The sequence below is a fragment of the Stenella coeruleoalba genome (genome assembly GCF_951394435.1).
Source record: "Stenella coeruleoalba genome assembly, chromosome: 3".
Classification (NCBI taxonomy): Eukaryota; Metazoa; Chordata; class Mammalia; order Artiodactyla; family Delphinidae; genus Stenella; species Stenella coeruleoalba.
The window spans coordinates 170,901,481-170,923,009 of record NC_137148.1 but is presented as its reverse complement, the minus strand read 5'-3'; the positions used below and the strand labels follow the sequence as shown (position 1 = coordinate 170,923,009).

General features: G+C 54.4%; 1 protein-coding gene across 1 annotated transcript; it reads left to right on the top strand.

Moving 5' to 3' along the window:
• YJU2 (YJU2 splicing factor homolog) lies at positions 1-17,729 on the top strand. Its single transcript, XM_079916583.1, has 8 exons — positions 1-154; positions 2,133-2,233; positions 4,332-4,476; positions 6,633-6,767; positions 9,147-9,328; positions 10,860-10,980; positions 14,263-14,407; positions 15,340-17,729. Exons 1-8 carry the CDS (start codon positions 131-133, stop codon positions 15,450-15,452), a joined length of 966 nt encoding a protein of 321 aa, XP_079772709.1. The 5' UTR covers positions 1-130; the 3' UTR covers positions 15,453-17,729.
• Positions 17,730-21,529: the final 3,800 nt, after the last annotated feature.

The window sequence follows — 21,529 nt, the reverse complement described above, 5'->3', positions numbered from 1 at the left end:
CGCAGCAGCCAATAACAGCGGCTGAAGGAAGTGACGGAAGCGGAAATACAAGGCTAGATGGTCGGGGAAGTTCGACAAGCACTCAGCCTAATCAGTATTCTCGTGGTCGTGAGAAGAGCAGGAGGTAAAGATGTCGGAGCGAAAAGTTTTAAACGTAAGTATTGGGCAACTAGGGTTTTCGACCTGGGGCGGGACATCTCGGAGCTCGGGCCGAGGAGGGCTACTTATACTCTCCTATTAGGGCCTTTGCTTTCTTCCCCAACGGCCTTCTGCAGGGCGGGGCTCTCTAGAACCCTCCTAATCACCTTCTGCGGGGGGTGGGCCTTCACTAAGCCTTCCCCTCGAGGCTGGGGTGTACCCAGTCACCTGTGGGGGCGGAGCTTAGGCTATTTACCCACTCACTTCTGATAGGATTTTCTGAAAGGAATTCTCCAGTCACTCCCGTTGGGGGCGGAGCTTCCTTAGGATATTGGTATTCTCACTTTACATTCTCACCTCCAGGAGGCGTGGCTCTGTTAAGTCTCTCCCCGCTTGGGGTTCTAGCCAATCGTGTTCCTCGGAGGGATTAGGCTTTGCTAAGCTCTTCTGCTCCGCTGGCAGGGACCCTTCCAATTGCCTCAACTTCTCCCAGTTCTGTTGGGGAAAACTGGGACTCTTGGGGTGTGGAGCTGGTCTCTGGAAGGCAGGATTCAGCTTCTGGAGAAGAGCGCTCCGGAATTCTGAGTCCCTGTTCCCCGCGCTTCAGCAGGGTGTGTGCTCCCAGGAAGGGGGTGAGCTCCCAAGCCTGGGAGTGTGTAAGCCTAAGATGTCTGGACGGAGTAGAGAGGAGACCTCCAGACTGGTGGCTTGGAGCCCAGGATGATGTCCCTTACAGTGACTCAGTGCTCTAATCTCTTAAAAACCTATATTAGGAATTCAGCCCCAGCCAGACCCAGTGCAGTTGTGTCGGACTTCGAGTCCATGAAAGTCCTTCCATCCCGAGGATCCAACTGGCAGCCCAGCTATTTCCATAACTTGCTGGTAGATACTTCTGTGTGCCAGGCACAGCTCTAAGTGCCTTGTTCATCAGGTCTTCTCAGGGGGACAGGTTATCCCTTCTTCAGATGAGGAAACTGAGGCCCAGAGAGGTTATGTAATAGCCAGAGAATAGAGGAATCAAACCCAGACACCCCTCCCCGCCAGCTCTGTAACTGATACTCCTAATCACTGTACCACAGTTTCCCCAGATCTGTGTCCCTGGGTCTGAATCCTGGATCTGCTGCTCACACTGTGTGACCCTGAGTAGCTGAAACCACCAGAACTCAGTTTCCTCTTCTGTGAAATGGGTACACCATTCTCTGTCTCATAGAGTCTTTGCAAGAATTCCATGAGGCAGGGGACATAAAGCTCTCTGTTTACTACGTGGAGCCTAGTAAGTGCTCAAAATGCAAAGTGCTTTATTTTCTGATTATCGTATGTAGTTCTCTTTCATAATCCAAACTCTCCTTCCCCACATCTCCCATCTCAGGCTCCTGTGCAGAAAGAGTTGATGCAACAGGCTTGAGGCTGCTGCCTTAGAAAGCCTGGCTTGCAATGCTGGACTTTGGCTGGTATCCGGGAACCTGAATTTTGGGATGGTTCCCAATGTTCTCTGAAAAGAATGGCTCCCTGGGGTTAAACTGTTAGTACAAACAGTGTGGTTTATGCTGAGCACCTGCTCCCCTCCGGGAGTCTAGAGTCTGGAATCGTCATACGTGCCGGGCAGAGGTGCCTACACACCAGCCCCCAATGAAAACCCTGGGTGCTGGGTCTTCCTGAGCTTCCCTGGGGGACATTTCACACACGTTGTCACAATATATCACTGGGAGAATTGACTCCATCAGGAGAAGTCTCTGGAAGCTTGTGTCCAGTCTCCCTGGGCCCCTCCCCCCATGCCTTTTCCCTTGGCTCGTTTTTCTCTGTATCCCTTTGCTGTAATGAATAGTAGCCATGAGGACAAGTGTATGCAAGTCCTAGGAGTCCTCTCACCAAATCCTCAAACGTGGGAGTGGTCTTGGGGTCCCAGACACAGCTCCCCAGAGCCCCTTCCCTCTGCCCCCAGCCTGCCCCTGCGTCTGAAAGCAGCTCCCCTGACCCTTCCTTCCTCCCCACAGAAATACTACCCGCCCGACTTCGACCCGTCAAAGATCCCCAAGCTCAAGCTGCCCAAAGACCGGCAGTACGTGGTGCGGCTGATGGCCCCCTTCAACATGAGGTGAGCGGCCCCGCGGGCCCTGCGCTGGCCGCGCAGAGAGCGCCCCGCCCCCGGTGCGCAGACCACCCACAGAGAGCTTCCCGCCCCCGGTGCGCAGACCACCCACAGAGAGCGTCCCGCCCCCGGTGCGCAGACCACCCACAGAGAGCGTCCCACCCCCGGTGCGCAGACCAGGTCCTCGGTCCTGGCTCAGACGTGGACCCAGTGAGCGAGTGACCGTGCCAGACCTCACCCTCCTGCCGTTCAGGACCAATCTCCCTGATGTCTCAGAGCTCCCAGCTGGTACCTGTGTCGAGGTCTCAGTCACTGGTAGTAAGAGTGAGCACACGAGACAGGGTCCTGTATGTACATTCACTTCCTCCAGCAGTCCCGTCCGTTCCCGCCCCAGGGCCTTTGCACAAGCTGTTGCCTCTGCCTGGGACACTTTTCTTTCTGCTGTCACATGGCTGGCTCTTTTTTTTTCTTTTTTGGCTGAGCTGGGTCTTCATTGTGGTGCGTGGGCTTCTCATTGTGAGGGCTTCTCTTGTTGCTGAGCACGGGCTCAAGGTGTGCGGGCTTCAGTAGTTGTGGCTCGCAGGCTCTAGAGCGCAGGCTCAGTAGTTGTGGCGCATGGGCTTAGTTGCTCCATGTCATGTGGGATCTTCCTGGGCCAGGGCTCGAGCCCATGTCCCCGCATTGGCAGGCAGATTCTTAACCACTGCGCCACCAGGGAAGCCCTGGCTGGCTCTTTTTCACTCTTCAAGACTTGGCTTAGATCTCACCCCCTCAGAGAGGCCCTCCGGATCCCCCTCCCAACCCCCTCCATCCTTCCCTCCGCATCACAGTCCCCAGGCCTCGTCCTTCATACCGCCTCGGAATTACTGTACCTCACCACAATTTTTTACATCTTAGCACATCTGAAACGAAGTGGTAATCAAAGCCACCTTTGTTAGTGAAATTCAGCCCGTGTTTACGTATTCCTTTCTCTCTCCCCTTCCTTCATTCGTTTTCCCTCAGCACTCACTCACTGGGCACCTGCTGTGCACCAGGGCCTTGGCTGGGTGCCAGGGACACTGTGGGCATCAAGACTTGCCCCACCCCCACCCCCGGGACTTCCCTGGTGGCACAGTGGTTAAGAATCCACCTACCAATGCAGGGGACAGAGGTTCGAGCCCTGGTCCGGGAAGATCCCACATGCCACAGAGCAACTAAGCCCATGCGCCACAGCTCCTGAGCCCGTGTGCCACAACTACTGAAGCCCACGTGCCTAGAGCCCATGCTCCGCAGCAAGAGAAGCCACCGCAATGAGAAGCCCGAGCACCTCAATGAAGAGTAGGCCCCACTCGCCGCAGCTAGAGAAAGCCCGCGCGCAGCAACGAAGACCCAAAGCAGCCAAAAATTTAAAAAATTAAATAAATAAATAAGACTTGCCCCCCTGGAGCCATCTGGTGGGGAGTAGAGATAATACACAAGGGCTCAGGCGTATTCACGAAAGGCGCATGTAGGACACAATGATGGTCACGAGAGAGGGAGAGGGACTGGACGGTGGCCAGGGAGGGAGGGTGCTTCGCTGGGTGGTCAGGCAAACGTTGGAAGAAATGCCAGCAGAACTGGGATCTGAGGAATGGAAGGTGTCACGGGCTATGGGAATTGCAAGGGTGAAGGCCCGGAGGTGGGACTGAGCTGGGGTGTTTGTAGGAACAGCCAGGAGGCCAGGGAGCACAGGATCTGAGCAGGAGGGGCCGCGGGAGGGCAGGGGCCGCGAGCTCTGCCTTGCTCCTTGTGGCATCCCTCCTGGTGGAATCCGCACTTTGGAGGTCAGGATGCCCCATGAACTCCAGGCTTGCTTCCAGGAATGGGTGATAGGCGAGTCTCACCTAGCCTGGGTAGTCTGGGTGCTTCCCAAGAAGGCAACACTTCAGCCGAGACCCAGGCAGGTATTAGTGAGAAGAGTATGCCGTCTAAGGGAATCAGTACACACAGTGGGGCAGTCTTCTTGCGGGGTGGGGAGCTCCCCGTCCCTGGAGGTATGCAAGCAGCCATCTGCCAGAATGCTAAAGCGTCCTACCAGTAAGAACCAGGGTACCGAGATGGCTTGAGTCCCTGTCCTGCCCCACAGGTGTAAGACATGTGGAGAATATATCTACAAGGGCAAGAAGTTCAACGCCCGCAAAGAGACGGTGCAGAACGAGTCCTACCTGGGCCTGCCCATCTTCCGCTTCTACATCAAGTGCACGCGCTGCCTGGCAGAGATCACCTTCAAGGTAGGCGGCCAGCCAGGCTGGTCCTTCCTCCCCTGGGGGTCAGTGCTCCTGTCCTCTCCCTCCAGGGAAATCCCATTTCACCTTCTCTGCAGAAAACAGCAAAGGTTTGGGGAGAAGTTCACGGCAGTGTTGTTTATAAAGGCAAAAAATCAGAAGCAACCTAGATGTACGGTGATGGGATTCAAGGGACAAACTACTGTACAGTGGAATATTGCACAGCCAGTAGCAGTCACGTTTTTACTTTGTTACTCTAAGGGTGGTATTAAAGATTTGAGGAAAGGATGAAGAGAACTTATAGTTTTCTCTTCACATACTCTTGTACTGTTTGAGCATTTTTTTTGCTAGGGACTTTTTTCCTTTGGTTAAAAAACAAGATTTGGTCAAAATAAAAAGTACATTAAAAAATGATATATTTTAATTACTTTTTTTTTTTTTTTTTTGGCGGTACACGGGCCTCTCACTGTTATGGCCTCCCGCTGCGGAGCACAGGCTCCGGACGCGCAGGCTCAGCGGCCATGGCTCATGGGCCCAGCCGCTCCGTGGCACGTGGGATCTTCCCGGACCGGGGCACGAACCCGTGTCCCCTGCATCGGCAGGCGGACTCTCAACCACTGCACCACCAGGGAAGCCCTTTAATTACTTTTTTAACAACAGCTTTCTGAGATATGATTTATATGCCATGCAGTTCTCCCTTTTAAATTGTATAATTCAGTGGTTTATACTCCTAACGTACCAAGCTGTCTTCTCTAATTCCAGGATGTTCTCTTCACCCCAAAATTAAGCCCCAACTCTGTCAGCAGTCACTCCCCATCCCTCTCCCCAGCCCCTGTCAACCACGAATCCACTTCCTGTGTCTGTGGATTGCCTATTACGGACATTTCTTTATCAGTGGAATCACTCTGTAGCCTTTTGTGTCTGGCATCTCTCACTGAGCATCATGTTTTCAAAGTCCATCAGTGTTGTAGCATGTATCAGTGCTTTACTCCTTTTCAGGGCTGAGTAATATTCCACTGTGTGGATGGGCCACATTTTCTTTATCCATTTGCCAGCTGATGGGCATATGGGTTGTCTCCAGAAAATGTCTCTTTTTACCTGAATTATGAAGTATGTGCATATTTAGATATTAATGAATACATATGAATTTTTTTAAAGACTAGAAAAACTATGGCAAAATGTTATAAATCGGCCTTTATAGTGAAGAATTTCAAATAACTAGGATAGCATATATGTGTGTATGTGTATATATATACATATGTGTGTGTGTGTGTATGTGAGCATATGGTAAAAACAGAACTCCCACAGTAGTGCAGGATTAACACTGGAAAATTTGTTTACTGCTCCCCTCTGCCCAGCCAGCCCCCATGCATAGAGACGGTTATAACAGTTTCTTGTGTGGCTTTCAAAAAATGTGCTCTGCCTACACATGCACACACAGGGATCACTCTCTTTCTTGCTGTTTCTTTTTAAATAGTAAACTTCTTATTTTGGAATACTTTTAGATTTACAGAGAAGTTGCAAAGATAGCACGGAGAGTTCCCATCTGCCTCTCACCAGCTTCCCCTCCTGTTAACGTCTTCCATTTCCACAGTGCGTCTGCCACAATAAGAAACCAACACTGGATCATTACTGTTAGCCAAATTCCAGACATGATATGGATTTCAATCTTTCTACTAATGTCACCTTTCTGTTCCAGGGTCTCATCCAGGATACCATGTTATATTTTTGCTTCTCCGTTTTATAAACGCAAATAGGAGCATGCTCTATACATACGTGATGTGTAATTCATAATTAAGGGAAGAAGGTCAAGTGCGTGCACACACGCGCACACACAGACACACACCAGAAAAGATGTGCAGAGGTCCAGAGACTTTTATTTGCAAACATGTGGAAGGTGAAGGGCAGGAGGGAGGGAGTGGGCAGGTGGAGAAGGGTCTGCAGGTCTATGCTCGGGAGTTCAGCGATTCTGCAAAAGGGGACAGGAGCACTAGAAAGAAAGAACTGTACTCACCAAAGCCATAAGGCAAGAAAAAGAAAGAATTGGTATTAAGAGGAGTGAAACACGGAGAGAAGGTGTCCCAGGCTGCTGGCTGCTGTTCAGCAGAAGCTCTTGATGCTCAGAGATTTAGGAGCTGATGTCTGCCCACCCTCCCTCCCAGACAGACCCCGAAAACACAGACTACACCATGGAGCACGGAGCCACGCGGAACTTCCAGGCTGAGAAGCTCCTGGAGGAGGAGGAGAAGAGGGTGCAGAAGGAACGGGAGGACGAGGAGCTGAACAACCCCATGAAGGTGCGTGTGCGCAGGTGCATGCGTGTGTGTGTGTGTGTGTGTGTGTGTGTGTGTGTGTGCGCGCGCGCGCGCGCGCGCGCGCGCACGTGTGCCTGTGCTTCGGTGCTGGCGGAATCGGTGCCCCTTCCTGCCTCAGGCCTCCAGGCAGGGTGATGGGGTGGGGAGTGTGGTCAGCAGAACTCTAAGATGTTCCCAGAGCCCTGACTCCTGGTCACACCTCATCCAGTCCCAAGACTGTGCGTACAAGGATCCTATTCCTATGACTAAGTTATGTTAGGTTAAACTACAGCACAGTCGCCCTTGTAAGAGGGAGATTATCCGGATGGTCCCCTTAATACGGGTCTAGAGTCAGAGACAGAGGACGTCAGAGACATGAAGGACTGACACTGTGGAAGTGGCCACGTGGCAGGGAACAACAGGCAGCCCCTAGGAGCTGAGAACAGCCCCTAGTCAACAGCCAGTAAGAAGGCAGGGACCTCAGTCCCACAACCACAAGGAACTGAATTCTCCAGCAGCCTGAGTGAGCTCAGAAGAGGGCCCTGGACCCTTGATCTCAGCCTAGCAAGACTGCCAGGGAACCCAGCTGTGTCGGCCCAGACTCCCAACCCACAGAAACCAGGAGACAATGAATTCGTGTTGTTTTAAGCCACTGGGCTGGTGGCAAATTGTGGCACAGCAAGAGAAAACTAACAGGGAGTCAGGAAGTTGGACTTCGGAACGCCAGGTGTTTCCTGCAGCCAGCTGCCCCGCGGTTTTCTAAGGAGGTTCCCATTAGGCTAGTTTGGATTAAGACTAGAAATAGAGAAGGAAACGTTCTCTTGACCATATCCAGGCTGTGTGACCTTGGCCAAGGCACTTGGCCTCTCTGTGTCTCAGTGTCCTCATCTGTAAAATGAGATGAGAATTGTGCCCCCCTCGTACACTTGTGGTGAGGGTTAAATGAGTTCATACACATAAAACTCTTAGAACACAGCTTGGCACATAGTAATTCATAAATATTGATACTCCTTTTGTTATCCCTTAAATAAGTTATTTTCATCTTTAACTGGACATTTTTTTTTCGTCTTTCTCATAAATAGTAGGAAGTCCATGTTCTCCTCTGTCTCCTCCCACCCCCATAATTCCCATCTCTTCCTGGACCATCATGCCTCTGCCAGCTGTGTTTTCTGGTCAAGCCATGTCAGATCTGATCCGATGTTTTCAGCGGCCGTGTGGAGCAGCAGGGAGGGAAATAGGCCTTAGAGGCAGTTTGCTGTATTCCTGGAGCTCCCTCAGTGCTGTCCACGTGCTGCTCTAGTTACTGCTACACTGGCCAGCACGGGGTTATTACCCTGGTACTGGTTAGCTGTCCTTGTGTAACAAGTCGACTCAAAACTTTGCAACTTCCAGCATTTATTATCCCACAGTTTCTGAGGGTCAGGAATCCAGGAGCAGCTTTGCTAGATGGTTCTGTGGGTCCCTCCCAAGGTCACAGTCAAGCTGTCTGCCGGGGCTGCCTCATCTGATGGCTCAGCTGGGGCTGGAGGAGCCACTTCCAGGGGGGCCCCCTCACGTGGCCATTCCCTGGAGGCTTCATGTCCTGTCCACATGGGCCTCTCCACAGCACTGCGTGAGCCTCCTCACAACATGGGGGCTTCTCCCCCTCCCCCAGCGAGAGTCCCAGAGAGAACAAGGAGGAGCCCCGGGCCTTTTATGACCTGTCTCGGAAGGGACACACCGTCATTGGTCCTGTTGTGTTCATCAGAAGCGAGTTACTACAACAGCCCACCCCTCACAGGGAGGGGAGTTAGGCTACACCTCTGGAAGGGAGGAGCGTGAAAGAATTTGTGGACGTATTTTCAAACCACCACAACTGCCATTTCCCGGAGGGTTAGTTCAACAGGGTCACATAGCCAGGAAGCAGCCAAGGCAGGATTCATTCCCAGCCCCGCCCGGCTCCAAAGCCACCTCTCTGAGACCTGGCGGGCCGACCTCACCTCTCTGAGCCTCAGTTCCTTTGTCTGTAAAGTGGGGGTTATTGTGAAGATTAAACGAGATTATGTCTGGAAACATCTTAGCCTGGAGCCTGGCACACAGCAGTTGCTCAGATCGTCTTTTTTAAAAATCTTTATTACTTCTGCTTAGTGACGGAGCCAGGCTGGAAGTCCAGGCCACCTGGCTCCACCGTTGACCAGCCGCATGGTCTTGGGCAGTCACTTCCCCTCCCCGAGCCTCAGTGTTCCGAGCCATGAAATGGGTACAGCTGTGGGACCGGGTGCTGTGGATCGAGCCCCAGGGTGGGGGGGTCTCCCCTTGCCCATGGTGACCCCAGAGGCCAGGCAGGCCACGTGGAGGGGTGGAATCCCAGCTCACTCAGCCCTGTGTCTGCACACCTGCCAGGTGCTGGAGAACAGAACCAAGGACTCCAAGCTGGAGATGGAGGTTCTGGAGAACCTGCAGGAGCTCAAGGACCTGAACCAGCGGCAGGCACACGTGGACTTTGAGGCCATGCTGCGGCAGCACCGCCTGTCGGAGGAGGAGCAGCGGAAGCACGAGCAGGCGGAGGATGAGCGGGAGGCGGCGTGAGTCCCGGGGCGCCCGCCCCCCCACAGCCTCTACAGGGTCCTTCCCTCTGCCTGGAATCCCCCCTTCCGGACCTTTCCACAGCTCCCTCGTGCGTCACCGTCTCAGGGAGGCCTTCCCCGCATCTCCCTCCCCATCTCGCTTTGTGTCTCATGGCGTCTCTGTCGGGGCCCCCAGGATCACCCCCAGGTTTGATGAGTTAATTACAGTGAAAAGTTACGGCGAAAAATCAGCAGAAGGAAAAGGCAGGTGGGGCAGAGTTGGAGGACCGGGCGCAGACTTTCAGAGGCCTCTCCCGGTGGAGTCCCACAGGACAGGCTTAATCCCCCCAGGTGAGACATGACAGCAGAGGGAGGGGCGCTCCCGGGGGAGGCCCACGAGACCCAGCCCGGGGTTCTCACTGGGGGCCGGTCACGCAGGCACCTTGGCCCGGCACGGCCAAGACCCCAAACCCAGGAGGAGAGCAGATGCCCGTGCAGACCCCATGTCTGCACAGTGTCGGGACAGGGAGCCCCCCATCAGTGAGGGTGGCAGGAGCCCCCAAGTCCAGATCCAGATGCCCCCCCAAGGGCTGGCCTGGTGAGCCAACCTTTCTGAGGATCTGGCCTCAGGCCTGCTGTGTTCATGCTTCTGCCCGGCACCTCCCGCTCTCTGGAACCTTCTTGCTGATTTGCCCCTTTCCTGATTTATTATCTATCTCCCCTCATCTAAAGTCTGAACAGGGACTTGCTCTGACCTCTGCATCCATGGCCTGGAACACGGTCAGGCACATACTAGCTGCTGTTGGGTTGGCGTAAATAACAGTGAGAGGAGTCTGCGTTTAGCGAGCCCCTTCTCAGTGCCAGGCACTGTTCTGAGTTTGGCTCTGTCGTTATGGTGGTCAAGAGAACTGAGGTTCAAGGAGCTCCCAGCACAGCCCTGACTGAGGCCCCCCAGCTGGGGTTCAAACCCAGAATGGTTCTGGCTTCCAGGCACTTAACCACCCCACTGGGCTCCGTGGACAAAGAACTTTTTTTTTTTTTTTAACTTATTTATTTATTTTTGGCTGTGTTGGGTCGGGTCTTCATTGCCGCGTGCGGGCTTTCTCTAGTTGCGGCAAGCAGGGGCTACTCTTCGTTGCAGTGCCTGGGCTTCTCATTGCAGTGGCTTCTCTTGTGGAGCATGGGCTCTAGGCACACAGGCTTCAGTAGTTGCAGCACACGGGCTCAGCAGTTGTGTCTCGTGAGCTCTAGAGTGCAGGCTCAGTAGTTGTGACGCACGGGCTTAGTTGCTCCGTAGCATGTGGGATCTTCCTGGACCAGGGCTCGAACCCGCGTCCCCTTCATTGGCAGGCAGACTCCCAACTGCTGCGCCACCAGGGAAGCCCCTGGACAAAGAATTCTATTTTAAAGTTATTTGTGCATCCCCATCCCCCACTCAGTGAGATCAGGACAGGGCAGCCAGGCAGTGCACCTCAGTGTGCGTGTGGGGGGGTCCTGGCCATTGTCCCACAACAGAGCATGTTCCCAAGTCCCACGTTCCTTCCCGCAGGGCCTTAGTGGAAGAATCTAGGAAACGAAGACTCCTGGAAGACTCCGATTCAGAGGAGGATGCTGCCCCCACCCAGCCCCAGCAGGCCCTCCTGCCCAACCCCACCGCCATCCTGGACGAGGTGAGTGTGGCCTGCCTGCATCTCCACATGCTCTCAGGTGAAGCAGGGACAGAGTAAGCCAGAGGTTGGCTTAACTTTGTCTTGAAAGGCCAGTCTGGGTCGTAAGTGGTCAACTCCACATCATAGCACTAAACATAGCACTAAACTTGCTATGTAGATAGTACATGAATAAGTGGGCGTGGCCGGGTGCCGATAAAACTTTATTTACAAAAACAGGTGACAGGCCTCCGGGACTGTAGTTTTCCACCCCTGCTTCAGCTGCAGAAACAAGGAGACTCCCCACACTTAGAGACATCAGGCAGACGTTTATTTCTCAGTCACTTCACAGTCCTGGGCTGGACTCCCAGGCAGCCCTGCTCCATGCAGTCACTCAGGGATCCAGACTCCTCCCATCTCCTAGTTCTGCCCCGTCCTAGAACATAGATGCCAACTCTGCGGTCACAGCTGGCTCAGAGCACCCTGGGGTTCCAGCTGCAGGAAGGCAGAGCATGTGTGGAGGACCACCAGCCAGCGCCTGGAGGCCCAGGTTCAGATGCAGCCCACCTCCATTCCCCTCGAGTCCCAGTGGCCGGGCATAGTCACATGGCCGCATCCTGCCTTTGCAAGGGAGGCTGGGAGCTGCCTCCTCTAGCTGCCCTTGCTGGCAGAAAGAAAGAAGAGGGTTTGGGGAGGGAGCGAGCCTTTTCCGCCACAGATGTCTTATCCAAGGTGGTCAAGGCCACTCTGGTTTGTTAATTGAAGGAGGGAGTTAAAGTGGGAAATCATAAATAGCACAGACACCCCCAGAAACTTATTATTTTAATTCAAAACATGTTCCTGGTCTGTATTAGTTAAATACAAGTCCAGCCACTGGACAGGACCCAAGTGACAGCCACTTCAACTACATGGAAGTTACTTTTCTCTCGAATAACAATTGTGCGGGGCTGTGCAGAACAGAGAAGGTGGACCCTGTTTTCCGGGTCCTCATTGTCCTGCCGTCCCAAGGATGATGCCCTCATTGCAAGGCAGCTCAGTGCCACGTCTGCATCCCAGCCAGTGGAAAGAGGTGGGGACAAGGGAGGAGGACATTGAGGGTAACTATACCCTTGATTGAGTACATCCTTCTGCTCACACCCCATTGGTCAGAACTGAACCACCTGACCACATCCTGCTGCAAAGGAGGCTGGGAAATGTAGTCTTTCACTGAGGCAACCACATTCCAGCTGAGAATTCTGTAAGTGTCTGAAGAGAGCGGGTTTGGGGGTCGCGTACTCTCACCCATTAACCTTTTGACATAGAACCAAGGTGTTTTCCTTGAGGCTGTATCCCTGATCAGAGTTCTCACGCTGTCTCTCTTGCATAAACCAGCCTCAGAATTCATGGTTTAAAGTTTCCTCTTCTTTTTTTCTTTCAAGTGGAACAAGAGATTGAAGGTACTTTCAAAGCAGTCTGGCCTTGTATGATTTCCCTCCAGTCTTTTTTTTTTAATAAATTTAGTTAGTTAGTTAGTTAGTTTTGGCTGCGTTGGGTCTTCGCTGCTGCTGCGCTCGCTTTCTCTAGTAGCAGCGAGCGGGGGCTACTCTTTGTCGTGGTGCCCAGGCTTCTCATTGCGGTGGCTTCTCTTGTTGCAGAGCACGGGCTCTAGGCATGTGGGCTTCAGTAGTTGCAGCACGCAGGCTCAGTAGTTGTGGTTCGCAGCCTCCGTAGTTGCAGTGCACGGGCTCAGTAGTTGTGGCTCACGGACTCTAGAGCACAGGCTCAGTAGTTGTGTGGCACGGGCTTAGCTGTTCTGCGGCATGTGGGATCTTCCTGGACCAGGGCTCGAACCCATGTCCCCTGCATTGGCAGGCGGATTCTTAACCACTGCGCCACCAGGGAAGCCCACCTGCCAGTCTCTTACAGTTACCTTGCTCGTAGCTAATTTGATGGTGGACTTCTTCTTGTATTTTGCTTTACACAAACTTCACCATAACTTTTACGGAAACATCTCTCTTTGACCCCTCTGTTCCCTGGGTTTAGTTTAATGGGGACATGGAATGGCGTTTGATGAAAGGTGAAGGATAGCAGCTAGCTCCACCAGTCAGTTCAGTGGTGCCAGATGAGCAAGCTTCGGCTAGGACTGCCGGTCTCTCCCTGTGCCCCCAGCGGACGGCCTCTGTCTCGGTTACCACACACGGGGGATGCAGTGAGGCCGCTGTGTCCTCCTCCTGCCCCCCCTCCCCGCCCCAACTGTGCCAGCCCCCTCGGATGGGCCAGGCTCAGTCCTGCCTCCCATCTCTGCTTGCTGACCTCAGCACTGCGTTCTGACCTCGGCTCTGCTGGACCCCGATCAGCAGTAGCTGTCCCCCCGACGCTGTCACACCACCCCAACTTCTTTCTTTCACATCACTGATCAAGACAGTGGTGTCTGGGGACTTCCCTGGCAGTCCAGTGGTTAAGACTTCCTATTCCCAATGCAGGGGGCACAGGTTTGATCCCTGGTCGGGGAACTAAGATCCCTCATGCCGTGCAGCCAAAAAAAGAAAAAGACGATGGTGTCCTGAGCATCTACTTGCTCATCCACCCTCTTCCTCCCCAGATGGTGAGCTCTGTGCGGGCAGCCCCCTGCCATCATGCTCCCCCTGCACCCTCAGCTCCCAGCTCCGACAGGGCCTTCTGCATCTAGTGGTTTCCAGTTCCTCTATTTAAACATCAAACAGATAAAAGGGGTCTCTTCTGGTGCGACTGAAGAGCTGGAGGTGGGGCTGAGCCCCTCTCTGCCTCCCGCTAACTGGTCCCCAAAGTGGGTGCCCCCATCTTCTGTCATTCCCTCAAACATGTTGATTGAGCACCTACTACAGACCCAGCAGTGAACAAGGCAGGACCCCGCAGCTTGGTTGCGGAGGCAGTTAATAAGGCAGTGGAGGCCACTGCGGGCACAGACATGCAGCACGCACTTGAGCTTGAAATGTGAGGAAAGGCTTCCCAGGGGAGCAGGTACTTGAGATGGGTATTGGAGGATGAGTAGGAGTTCACCAAGTGAACTAGAAGCAAAAGGGGCATTCCAGGTGGAGGGAATGGCATGGGTAAAGGCGTGGAGGTGAGCGGTCACAATGTGATTTAGGAAGTGTAAGCGCAGGGTGTGGGGGGGCCACAGAGGAGTTTTGAGCAGGAGAGAATTGGTCAGCACAGCAGGGGGAGTGGGAATGGTAAAGATCCTGGCTCAGCTGGGGACTAGGAACCGGGCTGCCAGAGAAGGAGCAGGATCTGGGACAGACCCCCCCAGTCATGCCTGCCCCCCGCTACCCCCGCCACAAACTGCAGGCCCCCAAAACCAAGAGGAAGGCGGAGAGCTGGGAGCGCAGTGTGGGCACCTTTGGCAGCAGTCCCCAGCTGTCTGGCCTGGTTGTGGTGAAGAAAACAGACCTGGGCCGCAGCATCCAGCGAGGAGGAGTCCTGCCCGCCCCAGGTAGGTTCCTGCAGTCCCTTAGCTTCATGCAGTGCCAAGGGTGGCCACCAGGTGGCAACAGCACCCCCGGTGCTGTTCCGGTTCGGGGTGAGGTGTGCCCCCAACCAGGGGTAAGGGGAGAAGGGCTGCAGTTCCCTTTTTTTCTTGTAATTACAAAAGGAGCAAGTGCTTGCTTTTAAAATCCAAGTCAGATAGAGGCGTGTAGGACAAATTGTCTGCACCTCAGTGGTTGTGTCGCCGATGCTTTGTGTGTGTGGCTCCTCGGACCCTTGGGAGATGGAGAATTAGGGTGAGGTCGGCCCGATGAGGTGGAAAGAGCAGGCTTCCAGGGCAGGCATCCTGGGTGAAGATCCCTCTGCCTCCACGCGCTCGTTCTGTGGCCTTGGTCGAGGGCCCTCAACCCCGGTCCTCAGCTTCCTGTCCTGGAAGCTGCTCATGACAACAGGACCAACCTCGTAGGGCCTCGTAGGGTTTGGGGGCTGATTCCATGAGCTGCTCCATGTCGGGCGCCTGCAGTAGATCCTGGCACCCAGCGAGCCTTGCGGATACACAAGCCATTGTTATCAGAACAGTTATTACCCCATTTATCAGATGAGGAGACTGAGGCCCAGAGAGGTGAAGCTGTTTGCCCAAAGCCACACAGCCAGTGTGGGTGGTGGAGCCAGGGTCTGTCCCTCTTTGTCACTTGGGACTTGGAGTGTTTCCGTTTTCTGTGTTGCACCCCCGGCATGGGCACCTCTGCCCACCTAGATCAGCTTTTAGAAGCGGAGCTGCTGGGTCAAGGGGTGTGCAGTTTAAACCGTGATGGGTCTGCCAGGCACTTTCCACAAAGGCTGCAAACAAGCAGGAATGGCCCAGTCCGCCTGGAACTGTCCCGAGGTGGGCTGCCGGGACGAGGAGGCACGGTGGGCTAGCTCTCGCCTCTCCTCCAGATGCAATGAAGAACGGGCAGGTGGCTGGCCCTGCGCCCCAGACGTCTGGCGCCTCCTCCCTGAGCCAGCTGGGTGTGTATTCCGACAGCGAGGACAGCAGCGGCAGCAACTGAGCCCTGCCCCCAGGCCCTTCCCCAGGTCAAGATCACACAGCCAGCTCCAGCCCATGGTCGGGGCAGGAGGCCCTGGGACCAACTGGAGTCACCACCGGACAAGCACAAATGACCTCCAAGGCTGGCGGGGTCAGCAATGGCTTCAGGTGAGGGACTCAGTTTCTCTCCCGTCCCCCCACCTTCCCCGCTCCGGAGCTCGGGGTCCCCAGTTCACAAGGCGGCATCCCCGGAGCAGCTTCTGACAGGCCTTCGAGGTCGTCGCGGCTGACATTCCGAGATGCTCTGGGCACGTGGGTGAGCCCACCCACCAGTGGTTGGCTCCATCCCCGCCACAGAACCATCTGGAACCCATGAAAGGAACCTGCTGATCTGGCCTGGGGGTACCTTCTCTCTGCCAGCATCTGAGGAGGGGGCTGCAGAAGCATGCAACCTAGCCAGTCCTGGACTCTTGGCTCAGAAACTGCGAGATAATAAATGTTCCTTGTTTCGTACACTCAGTTGGGGGATAATTTGTGAAGCAGCAGTGGAAAGCTGATACGGTCATGTAACCAGCAAGTCTGATTCCAAAGCTCATGTTCTTTCAAGATTGCCAGATTCCAGCTTGTGTGATCTCCTGCTGCAGTATTTTCTAGTTGAAGGTCCTGTGCCCCCGCCAGACTGCTTCACAACTTCATCAGCCCCCATCTCTGGTCTCGCACCCCTCCCGGGGTCACAGACGTTAGCCCTCCTCTCACACACAGACACACACACACAGACTGTCATCTGGCATTTGATAATGAGGCTTTGTGTTTTTCACTGTCAGAGTTTAGGGGATGAAATGACCCCACTTTGGGGATTCGCTTTCCTACGGTGATTTCCTTGCTTAGGACAGCACAACGAGGTGAACCAGGGTCCAACCAGGGCTTCTGATGAGGGCTTGGGGGTCTTATATTACAGCTCCATGGCTGCGAAGACAGGACCTGGGTGGGTCTGATTACAAAGCCCTGACAGGGACTCCCCTGGCGGTCCGGTGGTTAAGACTCCACGCTTCCACCGCAAGGGGCGCGGGATTGATCCTTGGTCGGGAAACTAAGATCCCACGTGCCTCTCGGCGTGACCAAAAAAAAAAAAAAAAGCCCTGACGGTGGGGACTGAAGCCAGCCCACACTGGCAGCTAGTGAGAACTGATGCCTCGTGCATCTCTTCCCAGTTTTGCACCCAGCAGCATCATATTTATGGCTTAAAATTGGCCACCACGGAGTGTTTACACCATGGAAATCAGCAGATGCTGCAAACCAGTTCCCCACGCCAGAGCCAGTTGTGAAGCCCGTACCAGCACACCACTGCCTGCTTTTCCCCCAACCTAGCATCCTGCAGACAGTGCCCTGGACATGGGCCATTCAGAGACTCTGGGTTAAAATGTCATCCAGGGAATTCCCCAGCGGTCCAGTGGTTAGGACTCGGCGCTTTCACTGCTGAGGGCCTGTGTTCAATCCCTGGTGGGGGGACTAAGATCCCGAAAGCTGCTCAGCACAGCGTAAAAATAAAAAATAAAAATAAAAAGTAAAGAAGTCACCCAGCTTAAGTAGTTGTGGAAAGAAATTGGGGGGCTGGGGCCTCTCTGCTTCATTTCAATTCATTCTTTCAGACGGTTTCCTGAACTGCCATTGCTCTTAATCCACCACAATTTTTGCCATGTACATGCACCATCCGTTGCTATTATTTACTTAACATTATTGTTAACCTGACTCCGTTCTAAAACATGGGTTACCAAACTCTGATCCACAGGCCAAAGGTGGCCTGTGGCCTGTTTCTGTAGATAAAGTTTTATTGGCACACCTACACACCCATTTGTGTGCATATCACCCACGGCTGCCTTTGCTCTCCAGTGGCAGAGGTGAGTGATTAAAACAGCAATTCTGTGACCTGCAAAGCCAAAATATTTACTCATATATCAAAATAAGATGTAAACGAATGATACTAGAGGTGGTGCTAATGTTGCAATTAAAGCAGGGTAGGGTAGTTCTGATGGGAGTACCTTAGGAGGTGTGCGTACTGCTTGTGGCTCTCTGTATTAGTTACCTAGTGCTGTGTAACAAGTGATCCCCAAATCTAGCAGCTTAAAACAACAGGAATCTGGATGTGGTTTCACTGGGTTCTCGGCTTCAGGGTCTGTTACAGCTGCAGTTGAGATGTTGGCTGCGGCTGGGGTCTCACTGGAAGGCCCGACTGGGGTAGGGTCCGCGTCAAGCTCACCCACGTGGTTGTTGGCAGAATTCACTTACTCATGGACCCTTAGCCAGAGGCCACACTCAGTTCCTTGCCTGCACGGACTGGCTTCATGAAAGTCTGCTAGAAGTGACGGCCCATCACTGTTGCAGTGTTCCGCGGTTAGAAGCAAGCCACAGATCCCTCCCACGTTCCAGGGGAGGGGCTCACCTTGTGTGACAACCAGGAGGTTGGGGTCATAGGAGCCACCTGAGGGTCTACCTGCAGACCCCCCTGCACAGTGAGCTTTGCAAGGGTCCGTGTGCTGATGAGTGTGTCCCCAGCACCTAAGACCAGCTAGGCACTTAGTAGGTGCTCAATTAATGTATGTAGCCTGAGTGGGTATCTCCCCATTCACGGATGAGGAAGTTGAGGCCCAGGGAGCCCCACGCTTCTGCCCACTGTCTGTCACCCTCCCCTTTCCTCCACACTACACTGGAATTGTTTCTTTAATTCTTATTTCCCCCGCAGGCTTTTACGCTTTGCTCTCCCACCCGTGCCTTGGGAACAGTTTGTCTCCTGGTCCCCAGTTTTCTTGCAGGGGTTCCCAGGGCCGAGCAGGCAGAGGGACAGCGCAGCAACACTTTGGGCAGGGGGTCTGTTGTTGTGTGCTGACCCTCCAGGGCCTCAGCCTGCATGCCCCCTCGCTCCCTGCCCTGAGCCCGCCACCCCGAGATCCACACCCCCTTTTTGCTCTCTGGAGCCTGCCCTTCCCTGCTCGCTGCCGACAGTCCCCGTCCCCCACGAGTTCCATGTCTGTCATCTGGTCCTTGGGAGCTGTCAGGCCTCATCCGGAATCTCCTACATCAACTCCCCTGGGGGCTGCCTGGCTGCTGGAGCACATCAGAAGGACTGGGGGGGGTGGTCTCCCCTATTCCGGAACCCCCTCCCTCCTGAGCCTGGGCTTCACAAAGGAGACAAGGGGCCGCTCCTGCTTCCCAAGCTCTCGCTGAGGGCCAAGCGCTGCCCCAAGCTCCCTCCATGCCAGGGCTCTGCCACCCATGCCGTCGGGCACATGCTCCCTTACCCACCGCCCCATTTTACAGATGGCAGGAGGCTCCTTGGCCAAGGACTCAGAGTGGGTGAGTGAGGGGCTGGACCTGGCTTTGAAACTGTGAGGCTCCAAGGCTACACCTTCGATCACCACACCCTATAGACTGGGAGCTTCCAGGGAATGGTCTGTGCTTCCCCCATCAGGTTGGGGCCCTGGAAGGCCAGTGTTAGACTGGGAGCCCTTGAAAGCAAGCACGTATTTCCTGTGTCAGACTGGGTACTTCGAAGGTCAGTCTTATGCCTCTTCCATCAGACTGGAAGCTCCTAAGTTCAGAGCCGTGCCTCTCCCTTCAGACCGGGAGCCTATTGACGCTTGCACACATCTCCTCCATCAGACTGGAAGCTCCTAAGGTCAGAGCCGTGCCTCTCCCTTCAGACTGGGAGCCTATTGACGCTTGCACACATCTCCGTCAGACTGGGGGCTTCTGAGGGCAGGACTATGTCTCTCCCATCAGACTGAGCTGAAGGCAGGGCTGTGTCCAGGAGCTTCTGAGAGCAGAGGTCGTCTCTCCTATCAGATTAGGAGCTCCTAAATCAGGGCCATGTCTCCTCCATCAGATCAGGAGGTTATAGGTCCCACCATGGGTCATCCCCACTTGGTCCTGGTGCCTTGGCTCCCATCCCCCCTGCAGACATGGGGATCCGTGAGGTGAGAGCAGGCGCAGCCCCCAGCCAGGGACCCCCTCTGGCTTCTTCCTGAGGTCCCATCCACCCTAAGCATCTGTTGAGCACTTACTGTATGCCATACAAGAAAATACTATTCAGGGGCTTCCCTGGTGGTGCAGTGGTTAAGAATCCGCCTGCCAATGCAGGGGACACGGGTTTGAGCCCTGGTCCGGGAAGATCCCACATGCCGCGGAGTAACTAAGCCCGTGCGCCACAAGTACTGAGCCTGCGCGCTAGAACCTGTGAGCCAGAACTACTGAGCCCAACTGCCGCAACTACTGAAGCCCATGCGCCTAGAGCCTGTGCTGCACAACAAGAGAAGCCACCGCAATGAGAAGCCCGCGCACCACAACGAAGAGTAGCCCCCGCTCGCCGCAACTAGAGAAAGCCCGTGTGCAGCAACGAAGACACAATGCAGCCAAAAATAAGTAAGTAAAAAATAAATACATTTATTTAAAAAAAATTTTTTTTAAGGCACCCAAAACAGTGCCAGGCAGTAAGCGCTCAACAAAGGTTAGCTGTTCCATTTCATAGACGGGAAAACAGGCCAGGTCACTTACTCAAGGTCAGGTGGGCTGGGATTCCAGAAACCCAGCGCTACCCGGGAGGAGACCTTGATGGAGGAGACCCTGATAGACCGTCTTTCAGACCCTGAATGCTGGGGAAAAAGAGGTCCCATCAGCCCAGGACCTCCAGACCACTCACCTCCTTGCCTTTGTCCATGCAGTGCCTGCCTCCTGGCTTTGCTCTCTTGCTCCCTCCTCCCCCAATCAGAAAGGCAAAACCCAAGAGGTTACTGGCTATTCAAGGTCATACCACTGCAGGGCCGCCAGACCTCCAGCCCGGCTCTAACCCTCGTCCACCATCTCCCGCCCCTTCTCAAGCCCCCTCCCTGCTCCTGCAGTGGGAGTGGGGGCAGCCCCAGGAGAACCCAGCTCAAAAGCGCAGGAAAGTCAAACGCCGTTTGATTCTGCCTCCAGGGCCTCTAATTGCTATTCCTGACACAGACCGGAATTAGAAGGCCCCTTTCAAATATTTATACCTTAGACATCGCGTATTTATCTGACAGGGAGAGGACTCGGATTTGATGAGATCTGTCAACAGCTCATCCCCGAGCCGGGTATTGCCTTGCGGCTGACAGAAAACAGGACAATTACTTGCCATGCTCCCTGGGCAGTCCCCAGGGATGCTGCCTTGTCGCTGATCAGAGAGGACGGGGTGGGGTGGGGGTCTGTGTGAGTGCTCTTCGGGAGGGAGGACCAAGTTCAACAGGTTCGTGTGGAGGCCAACTCAGCCAAAGCAGGAAAGAGGAGGGGAGGACATACGGACACCCCTGCTGCCGTGAGGGGCCTTGCCTCATCGGCTCTGGACCTCAGTTTTCCCATCTGGAAAATGGGGCTAACAGTGGAGGGGAGATGGAGAACCTCTGATTCCACGAAGAGACCTGATGGGGGTCGAATGCCATCCCAAGCCAGGCCATATCACAGCATCCAGGCAGAAATGAGCTGTGGGGTGTGTCTCCCCTCTCTGTGCCTCAGTTTCCCCATCAGGAAAAAAATGTCACATCCTCCTGATGATCCTTCCTCCAGCTCTCTGAGTTTTTCCTATTAGAAACCCCATTTTTCAAATCAGGAAAGCAAAGCGTGGCCTGCATAGACATTGCCCAGGCCCCACTGTTCTTTGCGGGGGGCGGAGTGGGGGAGAGCTCACAACAGTGTCAGCTCTGACTTGCCTCTGGTCTTGCCTCCCCTCCAAGCCACACCCACCCTAGGGGGCTTGGAGGAGGGAATCTGAGGTTCCATCCTTCCTGACTACCCCTCTCTTACTCTTTCTATTAGGGGTCACTGAGCAAGCCCCCTTATGGGGAAAGAAAAAAAATGTGTTTGCTTTGGAACTGGCCAGCAGCTCCCTTTGCCTATCTTACTCCCCCCAAATCCGTTAGTGTCCTCGCCCCCTGACAGCTGCAGCTGCCAACAGGCAGCCAGGCCAGGCGAGACACCTCTCATTTCTGTCCCCCTCCCGGCCTCCACCCCCAGAAACCACAAAGGGACAGATGCCGAAGGCACACTCCAGGCACAGATACCATCTCCTTTCCCCTGGCCAGCTGCCCC